The sequence below is a fragment of the Otolemur garnettii genome, unplaced genomic scaffold (assembly GCF_000181295.1).
Source record: "Otolemur garnettii isolate 467f Iridium unplaced genomic scaffold, OtoGar3 scaffold00009, whole genome shotgun sequence".
Lineage (NCBI taxonomy): Eukaryota > Metazoa > Chordata > Mammalia > Primates > Galagidae > Otolemur > Otolemur garnettii.
Genome location: NW_003852404.1, coordinates 7,323,621 through 7,338,412, shown reverse-complemented (window position 1 = coordinate 7,338,412; position 14,792 = coordinate 7,323,621). Strand labels below are relative to the sequence as shown.

The 14,792-nt window shown below is 52.8% G+C and overlaps 1 protein-coding gene across 1 annotated transcript in view; it reads left to right on the top strand.

Annotated features, from left to right (window-relative positions):
• The window catches only part of PADI3 (peptidyl arginine deiminase 3), a 29,518-nt gene extending 15,855 nt beyond the window's left edge, over window positions 1-13,663 (top strand). The window contains exons 7-16 of the mRNA XM_003783860.2: window positions 685-863; window positions 1,075-1,178; window positions 1,276-1,387; window positions 3,109-3,216; window positions 4,382-4,533; window positions 6,058-6,202; window positions 6,310-6,412; window positions 9,361-9,440; window positions 11,765-11,890; window positions 13,430-13,663. Coding sequence (XP_003783908.1) covers window positions 685-863; window positions 1,075-1,178; window positions 1,276-1,387; window positions 3,109-3,216; window positions 4,382-4,533; window positions 6,058-6,202; window positions 6,310-6,412; window positions 9,361-9,440; window positions 11,765-11,890; window positions 13,430-13,663 — 1,343 coding nt within the window. The remainder of the gene's footprint in view (window positions 1-684; window positions 864-1,074; window positions 1,179-1,275; window positions 1,388-3,108; window positions 3,217-4,381; window positions 4,534-6,057; window positions 6,203-6,309; window positions 6,413-9,360; window positions 9,441-11,764; window positions 11,891-13,429) is intronic.
• The last annotated feature ends 1,129 nt before the right edge of the window (window positions 13,664-14,792 follow it).

Below are 14,792 nucleotides of genomic sequence, written 5' to 3'. Positions count from 1 at the left end.
GAGGCAGGAGACTCGCTTGAGCCCAGGAGTTGGAGGTTGCTATGAGCTGTGATGCCATGGCACTCTACCCAGGGGGGTAGCTTGAGGCTCCGTCTCAAAAAAAAACATGTTCTCTGGTAACGATTTGTTCTGGGCCCTTCCCGACTTTATTCTATATGTCCTGAAGCTGTGAAAGTGTAATCTGCTTTCCAGCCTGTTTTTTTACATTGAATAATATTCATACATCCTTGCATCTTCCACAGCCACATAATATCCCAAGGCATAGTGGTGCTGAAACTATCTGCTTCTCTGAACGCACAGAGCTTTGCAGTGTTCTGACGTTATACCAGAACCATGTTCCTTGTGGTTGTCAAGGGCCTTGCTCATAGCTTTCTCCAGTCCAGAGCCACACCTTGGAGGTGCACAGTAAATACTTGTTGAATGACTCAACAACCAGTGAACATTATGTGAATTTGTACTGGGTACAAATGGGGTTGCTGGGTGAGGGGTAAACATTACTTTGTTGCCTGGCACCAATTCCCCTCCAGAAAGACTCCAACACCAATCTTAGAGAAGAAGGCCCCTTCTCAGCTGTGCTCACACTGGGTGTCACCCGTTCTTGTGGAATCTGCAGGACTCTTTCTGCGCCCCTCCTGCTCCCAGGGCCCACTGGGAGTCACAGCCTCTCCTTCCCTCCCCTCCCAGGTCCTGAGGACTCATGCGAGGCCTACAGGCACGTGCTGGGCCAAGACAAGGTGTCGTATGAGGTGCCCCGCCTCCATGGGGACCGGGAACTCTTCTATGTGGAAGGCCTTTCCTTCCCTGATGCCGGCTTCACAGGACTCGTCTCCTTCCATGTTACCCTGCTGGATGACTCCAATGAGGTAGGGGCAGAGAAGGTTTAAAAAATGCCCCATTCTGGTAGCCATTCCACTGGTGCGGGAGACCCCAGACTTCCTGAGCACCCCATTGGTTTATCACCATCTTGCAGAGAAGCAAGGGGCTTTCTCAGAGACCCCATTGGTGAACTGGGAATATCTATCTGGCCGCTGGACTCTGAGTCCAGTGTTCTTTCCTCCTGATTTGTCCTTGCAGTATTTCTCCCAGTCCCCAATCTTCACTGACACTGTGACGTTCCGCGTGGCACCCTGGATCATGATGCCCAGCACCCTGCCGCCCCTGGAGGTGTATGTGTGCAGGTGAGGCTGAGGGCGGTGGGCAGCCTCCCCTTTGTGGCCCCTCTGACTCCCAGGCTCTGACTCTGTCCTAAGCTGCTTCCCCTGGGCTTGTCTGCAGTGTGAGGAACAACATGTGTTTCGTGGATGCGGTGGCAGAGCTGGCCAGGAAGGCCGGCTGCCAGCTGACCATCTGCCCACAGGCCGAGAACCGCAACGACCGCTGGATCCAGGTAACCATGGCCACTGGGTAGGGCCCATAGGATGCCGTCCTGGGGGGAGCGGCTGGCCTGCCCTCACAGAACGGGGGGGGGGGGCTGCTGAGGGAGATCCAGGAGGGCCAGGCTGCTCCCAGGTACTGACTGCTCTTTCTGATTCAAGACCTGAGTGCCTCTGTCTAGAATAGCGGTTCTCAACCTGTGGGTCACAACCCACAGGAACTGTATTAAAGGGTTGCAGCATTAGAAAGGTTGAGAACCACTGGTCTAGAACTTTCTGGAGACCCTGGCACTGACACTGGGCCTGCAGGGGTGGCAGAGGTGTGGGGCACACTCTCCCCACCCTAAACAGCCAAGACCAGGGGCTCTTAATTAGAGGCAAGTCATCCTGCAGGGGACATTTGGCAGTACCTGGAGGCATTTGGGGTTATCACCTTGGGGATGGTAGTGCTACTGGCCCCTAGTGGGTAGAGTTCCGGGATTCTGCTAAACCTCCCACCACACATAGGACAAAGCCCCCAACAATGAATGGGCCAGCCCAGTGTGTCAGTAGTGCTGACGCTGAAAAGCCCCAGTGTGGTGAATTGGCTGCAAACTTCCACCCCCACCATGTAGGATGAGGTGGTGCTGCCCGCCATGCCGCCTGCAGGGTTTGGAGGAGGCGGCGTCACCGTTTCCTAGGTAATCAGGGAGACCTCCAGCAGGATCTGAGCTGGCCCGGATTTGACAGGTGGGCGCATATTGATTTCTGCCACTTGTTAAGCATTGGCTGCAGGCCAGATGTAGCATCATGGCATCTTCTTGACAACCCTGCACATACTCCCATAATTAAAGAGCTCTCAGTGGAGGAGGGCCGGGCCGCAGAGCCAGTAAAGGCAGTGCTGGGACTCGAGCTCCCAACCACCACGCTGCACAGGATGGTGGACCAGCACATGCAAAGGCCCAGAGGTGGGAGGAATGACACATAGCCTTGTGTGTTCTCTTTGGCTGGGCAATGGCTCTGGGAAGGGTGAGGGTTAGGGCAGGAGGCCTTGAATGCCAGGCTAAGGAGCTTTCATTTTGGCTGGAGGTTAGTCCAGAGAGGGGGCTTGGGGCAGGACTGTTAGATCCTGGCTGTGCTATTGACAAGCTGTGAGCCCTTAGATCAATAGCTAGACCTCTCTGTTCCCCACTTTCTTCATCTATCAGGGGAAGTAATTATGGTGCCCATGCACAGGTGTGACATGAGGACTAATGAAGTTAATATTTATAAAGCGCTTAGGGCGGGCCCAGGCACATAGTGGAGAGGTTCTCTTAGAGATATAGTTCATTGGTGCTGGGCCATCTTTGCCACCAGAACCAGAGGGGGACACATTTCTGTGTCTGAGGAGAAGGCATGTCTCTACCCTCCCCCCAGGTCCTCCTCCAACCGCGTCCAACTCAGGCCATCCTGAGGCCCTCTCTGTATCTATCCTGCTCTGGCCCAGCATGGGGACATCCCCAAGGTCATGTCCATGTTCTCATCCACTCCTAGCCTCTGTCTTACTGTGTGACCCGGGGCAAGTGCACACCTTCTCTGGGCCTCCAGCCCCTCTTCCAGTCAGCAGGCATTCTGACCTGGGTCCTTCCCATGTCCATCGCCAAAACAGGCCTAAGACAGAGAACTTAGGTGAGCAGTCTTCCCCAGGGGCTCAGTGCTGAGCCAGCAGGGGAAGCTGCCACTGTCCACAGCTGGCCGTCTCTCTCCTCATTCCCAGGACGAGATGGAGCTGGGCTACGTTCAGGCACCACACAAGACCTTCCCGGTGGTCTTCGACTCCCCACGGAATGGGGAACTGCAGGACTTCCCTTACAAAAGAATCCTGGTAAGTCATCTCCAGCCACAGCCCACTCCTGAGAGCTGAGAGGCCTTACCCCAGGTCCACCCTGGGGTGCGGAGTTCAGAAGGCAGTCCCGGGCACTTTGTTCATTAGGGATGAGAGTAGAGTTGCCAGATAAAATACAAGACATGCCCAGTTAAGTTTGGATTTCTGATAATCAACAAGTAAATTTTGGTATAAATATGGCCCTAATATTACACGGGACAGAATTAGACCAAAAAAAAATTTGTTGTTTACTTGAAATTCAAATTTAACTGGGCATTTTGTATTTTTTATTCACTCAATCTGACAGCCTAAGAGATGGGGGAGGCAGAGCAGAGCCACTGTTAGTATCCAAACCACCAAGCCCTGTCACTTACATGCTGTGTGATATTGTGAGAGTTACTTTCCCTCTCTGATTTTCCTCATCAGTAAAACTGGTATTTTAGCCCCAACCTCCCAGGTGTTTGTGAAGCTTCTTATTATCACAGCGCCTGCACAGAGGGAGCTCATATAAGGATAGCTCCACTGTGGTGTTACTGGTAATACAAAGGATGGCAGTGAAGAATGGGTGCTGACCAGGACCCCCTTAAGGAAAGAACGACAACTTCTTTGTTGCCATAGAGAACAGCCTCCTAACCGCCCACTGACGGTGTTAGGAGCTCTTACCTGGCTCAAGGTTGTCTAAGTTCCCACTGAGAGAAGGCCCTGGGAGAGCTCCTCTTTCCAGAATTTAAAGACTGAGGTTCAGAGGGCCATCACTACCCACTTGGTCCCCAGGGATGGGCCACTTGAGCTGATACTTGCCCTTGGGCTAGGCGTGGCAGGAAGGCCGGACAGCATAAGGGAGTGGCCATGGCCCCTGGCTCCAAGTCCCATGGGGTGTGCAGGGGTATTCAGAAGCTTCACTGCTGTCTTCCTGTGACCATAGGGATGACGCTGCACTGATAAGGCCGTAGTGCCCGGGGACCTGATGTACCCTGGCTTTGGCCCCTGTGGGTGCTTGAATATTAACAGGGTCAGATCCCCCTTCCCTGTCTTTGACTCAATATTTCCATCTGAAGAATGGGTGGCAACTTCCACCCTGTCTTTAAGGAGCTCAGAGCCCAGCAGGCAGGTTCCAGCTCTTCCTGGCACCCTCTACCCCTCCTGACACAGTTTCCTTCTCCAGGGTCCAGATTTTGGTTATGTGACTCGGGAACCACGAGACAGGTCTGTGAGCGGCCTGGACTCCTTCGGGAACCTGGAGGTCAGCCCCCCAGTGGTGGCCAATGGGAAAGAGTACCCCCTGGGGCGGATCCTCTTTGGAGGCAACCTGCCTGGGTGAGAGAGGAATAGGGAGTGGAGATCCCAGGAGGAGGTAGGGGGGGACAGCGGGAGGAGGAGGAAGGACCATCCTACCTCTAGAAGGAAACCAGAAAGGAGTGATGAAATTGTAGTCCTACACCTGGTGAGGGTGGTGGGCTGCTCACCAAACACTGTCCACACTTAACCTTCGGAAGTCTGACAAGGCAGAGAGAGAAGGGACCTAAGGTCATTTAGTCTGACACTTTCATTTTATAAGTGGGTACAGAGAGGGTGAGTGAGTCACACAGAAGGCAAACTTAGGACTAGACTCAGGTCTTCGGATTCTGGAAATAAATAGATGAAGCTAGTAACAGAGTCTATCAGTTAATAGTAATAGCAGAAAATGTTTCCATTCTCCTCTCGCTTGGAAGAAATACATTTAGGCAAAGCTTTTTTATACTACCATGTAAATGACTAATATCAGATCTTTGCAGAGAACGGAAGGGAGGTATAAGACATGAAAAGTGAGATAGTAGCACACACAGAAAGTAGTCAATTATGTATTATTCAACATGTGACTCAGGAGAGCTGATAGAAAGGAAAGGAATTATATCACCATGGTTATTTGCTGTAAAATAGACCAAAGCATTGAGCCAGCCCAGTTCAGCAAAGCAGTTAGGACAGACTTGGGATCAAATAATAAATGAATTCAGAGTCAAGCTTTGGAGAGGATTAACTGCCCTCAAAAACATGATCCCACAGAAAGAGGAAGTAGGGGCCGTGCTATGAGATACCTTTTCACAAGGGTCTCTTAGAGAATGTAAGAGGAGGGTGTGAGGGTGGTGCTGAGCATTTTCCTGGGTGTCAGGACCTGGTGGGTCATTGCCCCAGTAGGATTGACCGGTCCTGAGTCTGCTTCATCCAGAACTTACCTTGAATGGAATTTTCAAGTCTATATCTTCATTTTCTTTCCTGTTTACAAATGCAATGCATATTTTTTGCTTTTTATAAAATCAGAGATTGCAGAAATCTTGAACTCTGGTCATTCCTTCTCTGCATGGAATTGCTTTTAGTTTCTTTCTTTCTTTCTTTCTTTATTTTTTTTGAGACTGAGTCTCACTCTGTCACCCAGGCTAGAATGCCCTGGCATCAACCTAGCTCATAGCAACTGCAAATTCAAGTGATCCTCCTGCCTCAGCCTCCTGAGTAGCTGGGACTACGTGTGCCTGACACAATGCCCAGCTAGTTTTTCTATTTTAGTAGAGGCAGGGTCAGGCTGTTGCTCAGGCCGATCTTAAACTCCTGAGCTCAAGCAATCCTGCCTCGGCCTCCCAAGTAGCTGGGACTACAAGTGCCTGCCACAATGCCTAGCTAATTTTTCTATTTTTAGTAGAGGTAGGGTTTTACTCTTGCTCAGGCTGGTCTCGAACTCCTGAGCTCAAGGGATCTTCTCACCACGGCCTCTCAGAGTACTAGGATTATAGGGGTGCGCCACCAGCCCTGCTAGAACTTTTTTTTTTTAGTTAAGCAACTTTTCTTTTTAAATCCCACGGGCCTCAGGTCGAGAGGCCGCAGGGTCACCCAGGTTGTGCGGGAATTCCTCTATGCCCAGAAGGTGCAGCCCCCCGTAGAGCTTTTTGTGGACTGGTTGGCCGTGGGCCACGTGGATGAGTTCCTGTGCTTTGTCCCTGCCCCCGATGGGAAGGTAAGGACTTGGGTGGTGTGGCTTTCCTTGGCATTTGGGGCACGGGCTGAGTTTGATGGGGCCACTCCAAGGCAGGGAACTCAATCGGATCTGATCTCTACACACAGGGTTTCCGGATGCTCCTGGCCAGCCCTGGGACCTGCTTCAAGCTCTTCCAGGAAAAGCAGAAGTGGGGCCACGGCGGGGCCCTCCTGTTCCAGGGGGTTGTTGGTGGGTAATAGCGTTGGGTCCCTCATTACCGCCTGTCTGCCCCTTACCCATATTAAGACATATCATGACTTGAGAGAGGGATGGCAAATTTTAAAGCAGGCCTGGTCCTCCAAATTCAGGACCCTTTACTCCGCCCCTGTACACCTTCACCAGCCGCCACTGCCCACACTGGGGAGAGCTGAGGCAGAGTGGCGGGCAGTGGAGTGGGGACATAGTGGCACGTTGGGCATGTGACCAGTGCAGTTACACCATGGAACTTGGTATTTAATGTTCCATGGTCACTGTCATGGAATCTTAATAATCTGAGTCTTATAAGTGAAATCTGATCAATCCATGGAGCATCTTCTGGGGCCTGGAGCCTCCTGTCTCTCTGCCGCCCAGAGGTGGTTTCTCTGTCACCCATTCCCATGCTCCCTGGAGCCTAGGGCTAGGCTTTCTCCTCTCTGTCACCTTCCAACAATGCTGCAGCCCTCTGTCCCTAGTGGAGGTGAGTTGGACACATGTGCCCCCCAGCATCTTGGGGTGGGGGGCAGTGTCAGATGTCCTTTGGTGGGTAACTTGATTGGAGCAATCCTCTTGCCCATCCCTGTTCAGGAACCCAGCACCTCCAGGCGTGGAGGTGGCAGCACCCTGGAGATCACCCATTCACTAGGGCTTAGGGTAGGGTATGGTGCCTGTGGGAAGGGGCAATGGCTGGCTCTCTGTCCCAGCCACCTCCCTTTCCCCATGGGCTATGCATATGTGCCATGTCAGGTGCTCCAGGGTTTGCCCTGTCCCATGAGAGTCCCTGTCCTTTTGCCAGAGAGAGTGCCGTATCAGATAAGAAGAAAGAAACACCACAACAGGTTGAGAGAGGGTGTGAGCTCATGCACGGAAGAAACCAGCAGCTTTATAGTGTAGCACCTTTAATGGTACCTCTTTCTTTGCTTTTTGAACAGGGACCCTCATTTTCTCTTTTTTTATTTTAATTTTTTTTTTGATACCAAGTCTCACTCTGTGTGGCCCAGGCTATAGTACCAGGCTGTCGGCCTCACTCACAGCAGCCTCAAACTCCTCAGTTCAAGTGATCCTCCTGCCTCGGCCACCTGAGTAGCTAGGACTATAGGCACCTTCCACAACACTGGCTAATTTTTCTATTTTTAGTAGAGATGGGGTCTTGCTCTTGCTCAGGCTGGTTTCAAACTCCTGACCTCAAGGAATCCACCTACCTTGGCCTCCCGGAGTGGTAGGATTACAGGCATGAGCCATGGCATCCAGTCTTGGGACCCTCATTTTCTTATTGCACTGGAGGAATTCCTGTAGGGAGAGCTGGCAGGACCGTGGGCTGTGGGCAGACTTGTTCTCACATTTTGCAGAGACTGTGTGAATCCCAGAGCATCCTTCCTCTCTCACTGATCCCAGGGGCACTTTGGCCTGCAGGGTGGTAGATTTTCTCGGTCCCAGGGCCTCACAGGAAGCAGACAGTGGCCTGGACCAGACCTTTCTTAGAGAGAAAAGTGTCTGCAGGACAGAGAAGCTTCCAAGTCTCTTACTCCATTTGCTAGGGTTACCTTTTTTCTAACACAACACTGAGCACTAGCAATAGGGTGAAAAAGATACCGTCTCCCCCAGCCCTACTGCTCCCAAACCCTATTGCTAGGAACACTAGACTCCCTTGAACCCCAGATGAGCCCTAAAAGCCCCCAAATCCAAATTATGCACAGTAGAGGTGGGGGAGAAGTACGTTTATAGTGAGCAAGGCCAATCTGCCCATTGGGAGGGAGGGTGGGGGACTGCATGGGTACCAGGACACAGCAGCTGCCTCATCCTTCGTGGCTGACACACAGGCAGTGATGGTGGCCTCATACAGACACAGAAGTCATGCACTTATTAGGCACCTAGGTGTGCCAGGTCCATGCCATGTGCATGGCACACATTATCCTATTTAATCCCCACTAGAGCCCATGGGTGACCATCGCCCCCTTTAATAGCCAAGAATGTGAACCTCAGAGAGGGGATGTTGCTGGCCTGCAGGTCTCAGCAAGAATGCAGTGAGCCAGGGCTGAAGCCCCACTGTCTGCCTTCCACTGGGATGGAGGAGATTGGAACCTGCAGATGTGCAGGGGGAGGAGGGAAGGGCGGTCCAGGGAGACTTCAGCTCTCCTGTGATCAAGGTTTCACGTGCTTTGTGAATACCGGGCTTATATTTGAATCACGAGCCTCCCTTTCCTAGCTAGTGGAAAGGAGCCTTGAGCCAGTCATCTGACCTCTATGTGCCTCAGTTTCCTCAGCAGCAAAGTGGGGATCCCTTGCACGCCTGTGGGTTGCAGTGAGGGTTCAGGGAGCTGCTGAGTGCAGAGCTCTGCACTCAGGGTCTGCTCATGGAAAGTGCTGCCAAATGGCAGCGTGAGGCTCGTGAGCCGGTAGCTCTAACCTCCCCTTCCCTGTCTAGCCCCATTTCCATGGGCACCCCATCAGGCAGGCCAGAAAGCTGGGCCTCTGGGAACCTATTGTTGCCATATAGTCATCTCCTGGAAGGCAAGGCAGGGTCTGATGATTCAAATCCCACAACTGGGTGCTTCACTACTCAATAAACTGATAAAGGCTGGCCCTGGTGGACAGGGAGCAACTACCCTAGAACCTGCCACTAGCAAAGGAGGAAGACTTATCACCCAGTGCTCTCGGGTGGTGGTAAGCTTCCATTTAAAGGCATTACCACTGCCAAAGAACTCAAAGGCCTCAAGTTCATTGCACTGTGGCAACCGGACCCTCCCGCCTCCTACACCCCCAATTTGCACAGAGATCAGCTGAGCTCTGACATGTAGTACCTACCCAAGGCCCAGGACAGTCAAAGAGTTGCTGACTCAGCAAGACCAGCAACTGTGAACTTGGCCTCTGCCTGTCTGCTACCCAGAGCAGGTTGACCTTGTTCCTGCCCTTCCCTTCCTATCTGTGTCTCTCCTTGGCAGGGGACAATCGAGTCAAGACTGTGTCCATCAACCAGGTGCTCTCCAATGAAAGACTCATCTCCTATAATAAGTTTGTGCAGGTACCAGGGCTGTGGTATACTCGTGGGCTGAGTGGTGGTAGGCAGGCACAGGGTTGCTGTGGGAGACAGAAATCTGCGGCTTCACGAAAGCTCAGATTGAAATAGGCCCAGACAGAGGGGCTCTAACCCCCTCCTCTAACCTCAGAGAAGAGAGGGGACAGCCAGGTGCATGCAAGGACAAGCATTCTAGCAGAAGGAACAGCATAGACCATGGCCCTGGGCTGAGCCAGGAGGCCAAGGTGGAGTAAGAAGAGGCCAGGTGACATCATTTGAGGCCTGAAGGGCCACGGTCCCCAACATTTTTGGCACTGGAGACGGGTTTCATGGAAGACAGTTTTTCCATGAATCTGGGGTGGGGGTTCCAAGGTGCCAGCCATGGGAGGAGCCTGTAAATACACAGGGAGCTTCGCTCACTCGCCTGCTGCTCACCCTGTTTCCTGGGGACCCTGGCTATCGGGCATTGCTAGAACCTTGGCTGTGACTCTGAGTGGGATTTGAGCAGGGGAGCAATCTGACTTATGCTTTAAAGATCTCCCTGCTGCTGTGACAGGTGACAATAGACCCCACAGGAAGCACATGGCAACTCAAGCTAGGTATCCATAGAAGAGTTTTATAAAGAGAATATTTACAAAGGTTCAGTGAGGGAGTGTGCACTGTCCCCAGGTGAGGAAGAGTGGGGAGCTGTGACCACTCCAGAGAGCTGTTGCTGGAACCTGGAGAGGTCACTATGATAAGAGGCTGCAAGACAGCCATATGAACTGTGACCTTCATAGCCAACCAGTGACCTGGCAGGGACGGAGATGGGGGAGCAAACTCCCAGCCGCACTCTCCTCCTCTGCCACCCACAGTCTCCTGCCTGTGCCCCTATTGGCTGAGCCCAGCCAGAAGCCACAGGGCACAGAGCCCCTGACTCTAAAGGATCAGCCTCCCAGGCAGGAGAATGTACAGGGGTCCAGAAGGGCACACAGAGAATTTCCTGCAGAGGCACTGTGTGAGTCCAGATCCTCTAAGAAGGGGCTTCAAGTTTTAAGGATTTAATTTGAGAAGATGTCTGCACAGGGACATAGGGAGGATGCCAGAGAGGACTGGGGGCCCTGAGTGAAGAGAGAGAAGGAGGTGGGAGTGGGTGTGTCCCATGCTGCCCTGCAGCCTAAACAACGTTCAGCAAGGCTGTGGGGGATTCCACAAGCTGAAGTCAACCATGGGAGGAGGTCCCTGTCCCCCAGAAACGATCTGCCTTAGGGCGCTTGTCACTCTCAGACGTTTGCTGGGAGCAGCTGGTGAGAGGTGTCCAGAGCTGGGCAGCAAGAACCCTTGGTCAGTTGCATTCCCAAGTTGAAGGTGCTCAAGAGGCATTAACATGAGACTCGAGAGGAAGTGACTGTGGTCAACCAGGCTGGAGAGGGTGGCCCTAGGCCAGGTGGGACACGGGCACATTGGGGACAGATTTTAAAGGTAGCACCCACGGGACTTGCCGATGAATTGGGGTCTGGAGAGAGGAATGGAGACATCGAGAATGGTGGTAGGGCTTGTGGCCCCCTGGCTGGCTGAACAGAGTGGTTACATTTATGGGGAAGGAGCAGGTTAGGGGAGTAGAAATTAAAAATTTATCTTTGGACACATCACATTAGATGTGCCTATTAGACATCTAAAGAAAGATGCAAAGTTGGCGGCTCTACTTACAATTCTAAGCTCGGGAAAGAGATTAGACCTTATAAAGAGGTTGGGAGCTGTCAGTGTAGAGATGTCATTTTGTTTTCTATTTTTGTTTTCAGACAGGGTCTTGCTCTGTCACGCAGGCTGGAATGCAGTGGTGCGATCAGAGCTCACTGCAACCTAAAACTCCCACCTCAGCCTCCCAAGTAGCTGGGACTGCAAGGTGCGCACCACCACGTCCAGCTAACTTAGCTTTTGTAACCATGGGGTCTTGCTGTGTTTCTCAGGCTGGTCTCAAACTCTTGGCCTCAAGTGGTCCTCCCACAGTATTGAGATTACAGGTGTGAGCCACTGTGCCTGGCCTATGGATGCTGTTTTAAATCGTGAGACAGAATGAGATCTCTTAAGGAATGAGGGCTCTAGAGAAGGGGTCAAGGATGGAACACTCCCATTCTCAGCCCTACTGGGGGGATAGCACTGTGAGGTGGGACCCAGGACAGGTATATTTTCTGGAAGGGGAGCAAAGATAAGGCTAGTATGGACAGTTGACCTAGAATGCTTGGCCATCCTGCTTCTTCTCAACCTAGAATGCTTGGCCATCCTGCCTCTCCTGGGGCCCCCCAACACACACTGACAAGATCTCCCCAACTCTGCCACCCCCTCCCCAGAGCTGCATCGATTGGAACCGTGAGGTGCTGAAGCGGGAGCTGGGCCTGGCAGAGCGTGACATCATTGACATCCCCCAGCTCTTCAAGACGGAACAGAAAAAGGCAATGGCCTTCTTCCCTGACTTGGTAAGGCTACCCCCTGTAACTTAAGGTTCCATCAGATGAGGTCCCAAGCCTCCAGTCCCCATAGGGTCAAGACATTTGGTCACAGTCACTAAGAATGTGGTGGGGGTGGCAGGGACAGTCCAGGGTCCCACGGGCCCAGAAGACAGGCTTCCAGCTGGCTGACCGCCACTGTCCCTGTGGAAAGCTCACCGGCCAACCCCCGGCTCAAGGGCCATCAGGGAAAGGACTCACTTGGCATTCATGGAGTGAATAGAGGATTGTATGAAGTCAGGTGTTCAAAGCACATGGCATCAGCTGGGAGCTCAGGTACCCATTCCGCTCCCTTCCCCCAAGCTCGAGGCTGCTCATCCAAATCCCACAAGTATTTAGGGCAGTGGTCCTCAACCTGTGGGTCGTGACCCACGGGAACTGTATTAAAGGGCTGCGGCATTAGGAAGGTTGAGAACCAGTGATTTAGGGTGTCCTGTGGGATATACAGAAATGGATAAGGATGGTTCCTGCTCTCAAGGAACTTCTAGCCTAATCAGTTAAGAGGGAGACTTCACTTCTCTGAAGACATGTCCCAATGATCTATTTTGTATGATAAAATGATGTGGCAGTTTGGAGGTGGGGAAAAGCACTTCCACCCTAAGAGGACTGTGGATCCGAGAAGACAGTTTGGGTAGCACAGCTAGAGTCACCTGGTCCCCTCCCTGGTCCATCCTCAACTCGCCCATGGCCAGACCCTTGCAGGGAGCCTGTCCACACCACCGTTGCTTCACCCCTACTCCCCCTTTTCCTTCCCCTTTCTGGCTAACCTTTTGCCCTCTATTTGCAAAGCCTCTTGTCACTCCCCTTCCTTCCTGTGCGTTCCAGGCTGTCTTGCACTTAGGTTTGTGCCCCAGGAGCTTGAGCAATGGATCAGGTTCTTGTGTTTGCAAGAGACAGAGGCCCACCCAGGCTGGCTTCAGCGAGAGGGAGATTTAATATAAGGACACCAGAAACCGGGAGCAGGGACAGCTGCAGCAGGGCTTCGGGGAGAGCCCAGAACCCTCTCTTATCTCTGTCCACACCATTCATCATGCCCTTCTCCCACTTCCTCTCCCTCTTCCTCTCCCAAAGCAGCTTCCTTTGCTGCTTTGTCCTTGGGAACAAATACACCAATGGCCACGCTAGAGATAACTGACAGGTGGAGACTGACCAGACTCTCCCACTGTTAAGTTCCTGGGAGAGGGAATCTCATTGGCCCTCCTTAGGTCAGTGTCAGTTCCTGGTCCAATCAGCTTTGGCCTAGGAGGTTGGGATTCTGTAGAAGAAACATGGCAGCTGCCACAGTCCTGCAATGAGGAGGGCAGTTACCAGACAACATTGCCATAGTGAACTTTGTGGATGCCCCCATCTTGGCTAAAGAGTCCTTACCAGCCCCAGTTCCCCCACCCAGTGCATAGAAGAGAGCCCGACACTTTCAGCAGGAGGTGCCTAAAATTCAGGTGCCGCCAGGCAGAGTGGAGGAGAGGTGGGGGGCCGCTGATGCTGTGCTGTCTCCCTCTCGGGCTGCAGGTGAACATGCTGGTGCTGGGGAAGCACCTGGGCATCCCCAAGCCCTTCGGGCCCATCATCAACGGCCGCTGCTGCCTGGAGGAGAAGGTGCAGTCCCTGCTGGAGCCGCTGGGCCTCCACTGCACCTTCATCGATGACTTCACTCCCTACCACATGCTGCACGGGGAGGTGCACTGCGGCACCAACGTGCGCCGGAAGCCCTTCTCCTTCAAGTGGTGGAACATGGTGCCCTGAGCCAGCGCCCCTGGCCGTCCTCCTCCACCATGGCCATCAGCCCGGGTGATGGAGATCAAGATAGGCCCCTGGATAATAAACACCAAGAGACCCCAAGGTTCCAGATGGAACCCTGAGTGTGACCAGCCCTCTCAGAAGCCTCTTCCCTGGAAGTGTCCGTACCTCACCTACAATCTATTTGGTTCTCTGCCTTGAATCCTCTTGGCCTCCCAAAAGGAAGGACCTCATATCTTATGGTCGCTCATGTGGATCAACATTGCCCGTGGGGTCTTCCTCAAACATCCCCCTCTCCACTCTCAGATCCTCCATCTGGGGGCAAATTCACACTGGGGCCTAGAAGCCCAGGAGAGACTGTGATTCTGCTTTGGTCTGACTGCCCCCAGCTCGACAGAGGAACAATGGCTAAGTCAGACCACTCTGCACCCGGACAGGAGCGATTCTGCCCAAATCCTCCCCCCTGGGGTTCCTTTAGATCGAGGTGGGACCATTCTTCCCACTGATAAGCTCCTGACCAGACGTCGAACCCTGCCCAGCATCTGGCATGCACTGTCACATGGTAGGAGCTTCTAGATACCTATTGTCTCTTAGCCTTAGAGACTTCCTACTATCTGACATTCAGCAATCCAGCTTTATCCAGAGTCCTCCTGGAATTTCTTAAAGATGCAAGTTATCTAGGGGATGCCGGCTGTTTGGAAGACTGGGTAAAGGATGGAAAGTCTCCTGATGCACAGGGCTGACCATGGTGATCCCATCTCCTGGAAAAGGATGCTGCCTTGGCCCTGGAACCTCTCTCTGCAGGAAGGGAGGCCCTGGCTGTATTGGTCTAAGCCCTCTACTGACCAGCGTTTCCACATCCTTCCACGCTGCAGCAGAGTGGAGGAGCAGGGCTAGATCTGCCAAGACAGCTACAATGAGACAACTTTGGGAATGAACCACTGAGTGCAGAGGGGCGGGAGTGCATGGTGGGTGGGTTGATTTTCTCAAGATGTGTGTCAGCCACACGTGTGTTCTGTATGGGTCCAGCTGTATTTCCATCACCGGCTAATAAATCAACAGGGACACAGATGATGCAGGTCTCTTTTTTTTTTTCTTTCTTTGGCCTCAGAACTAGAAGAGCACGGAGAGGAGT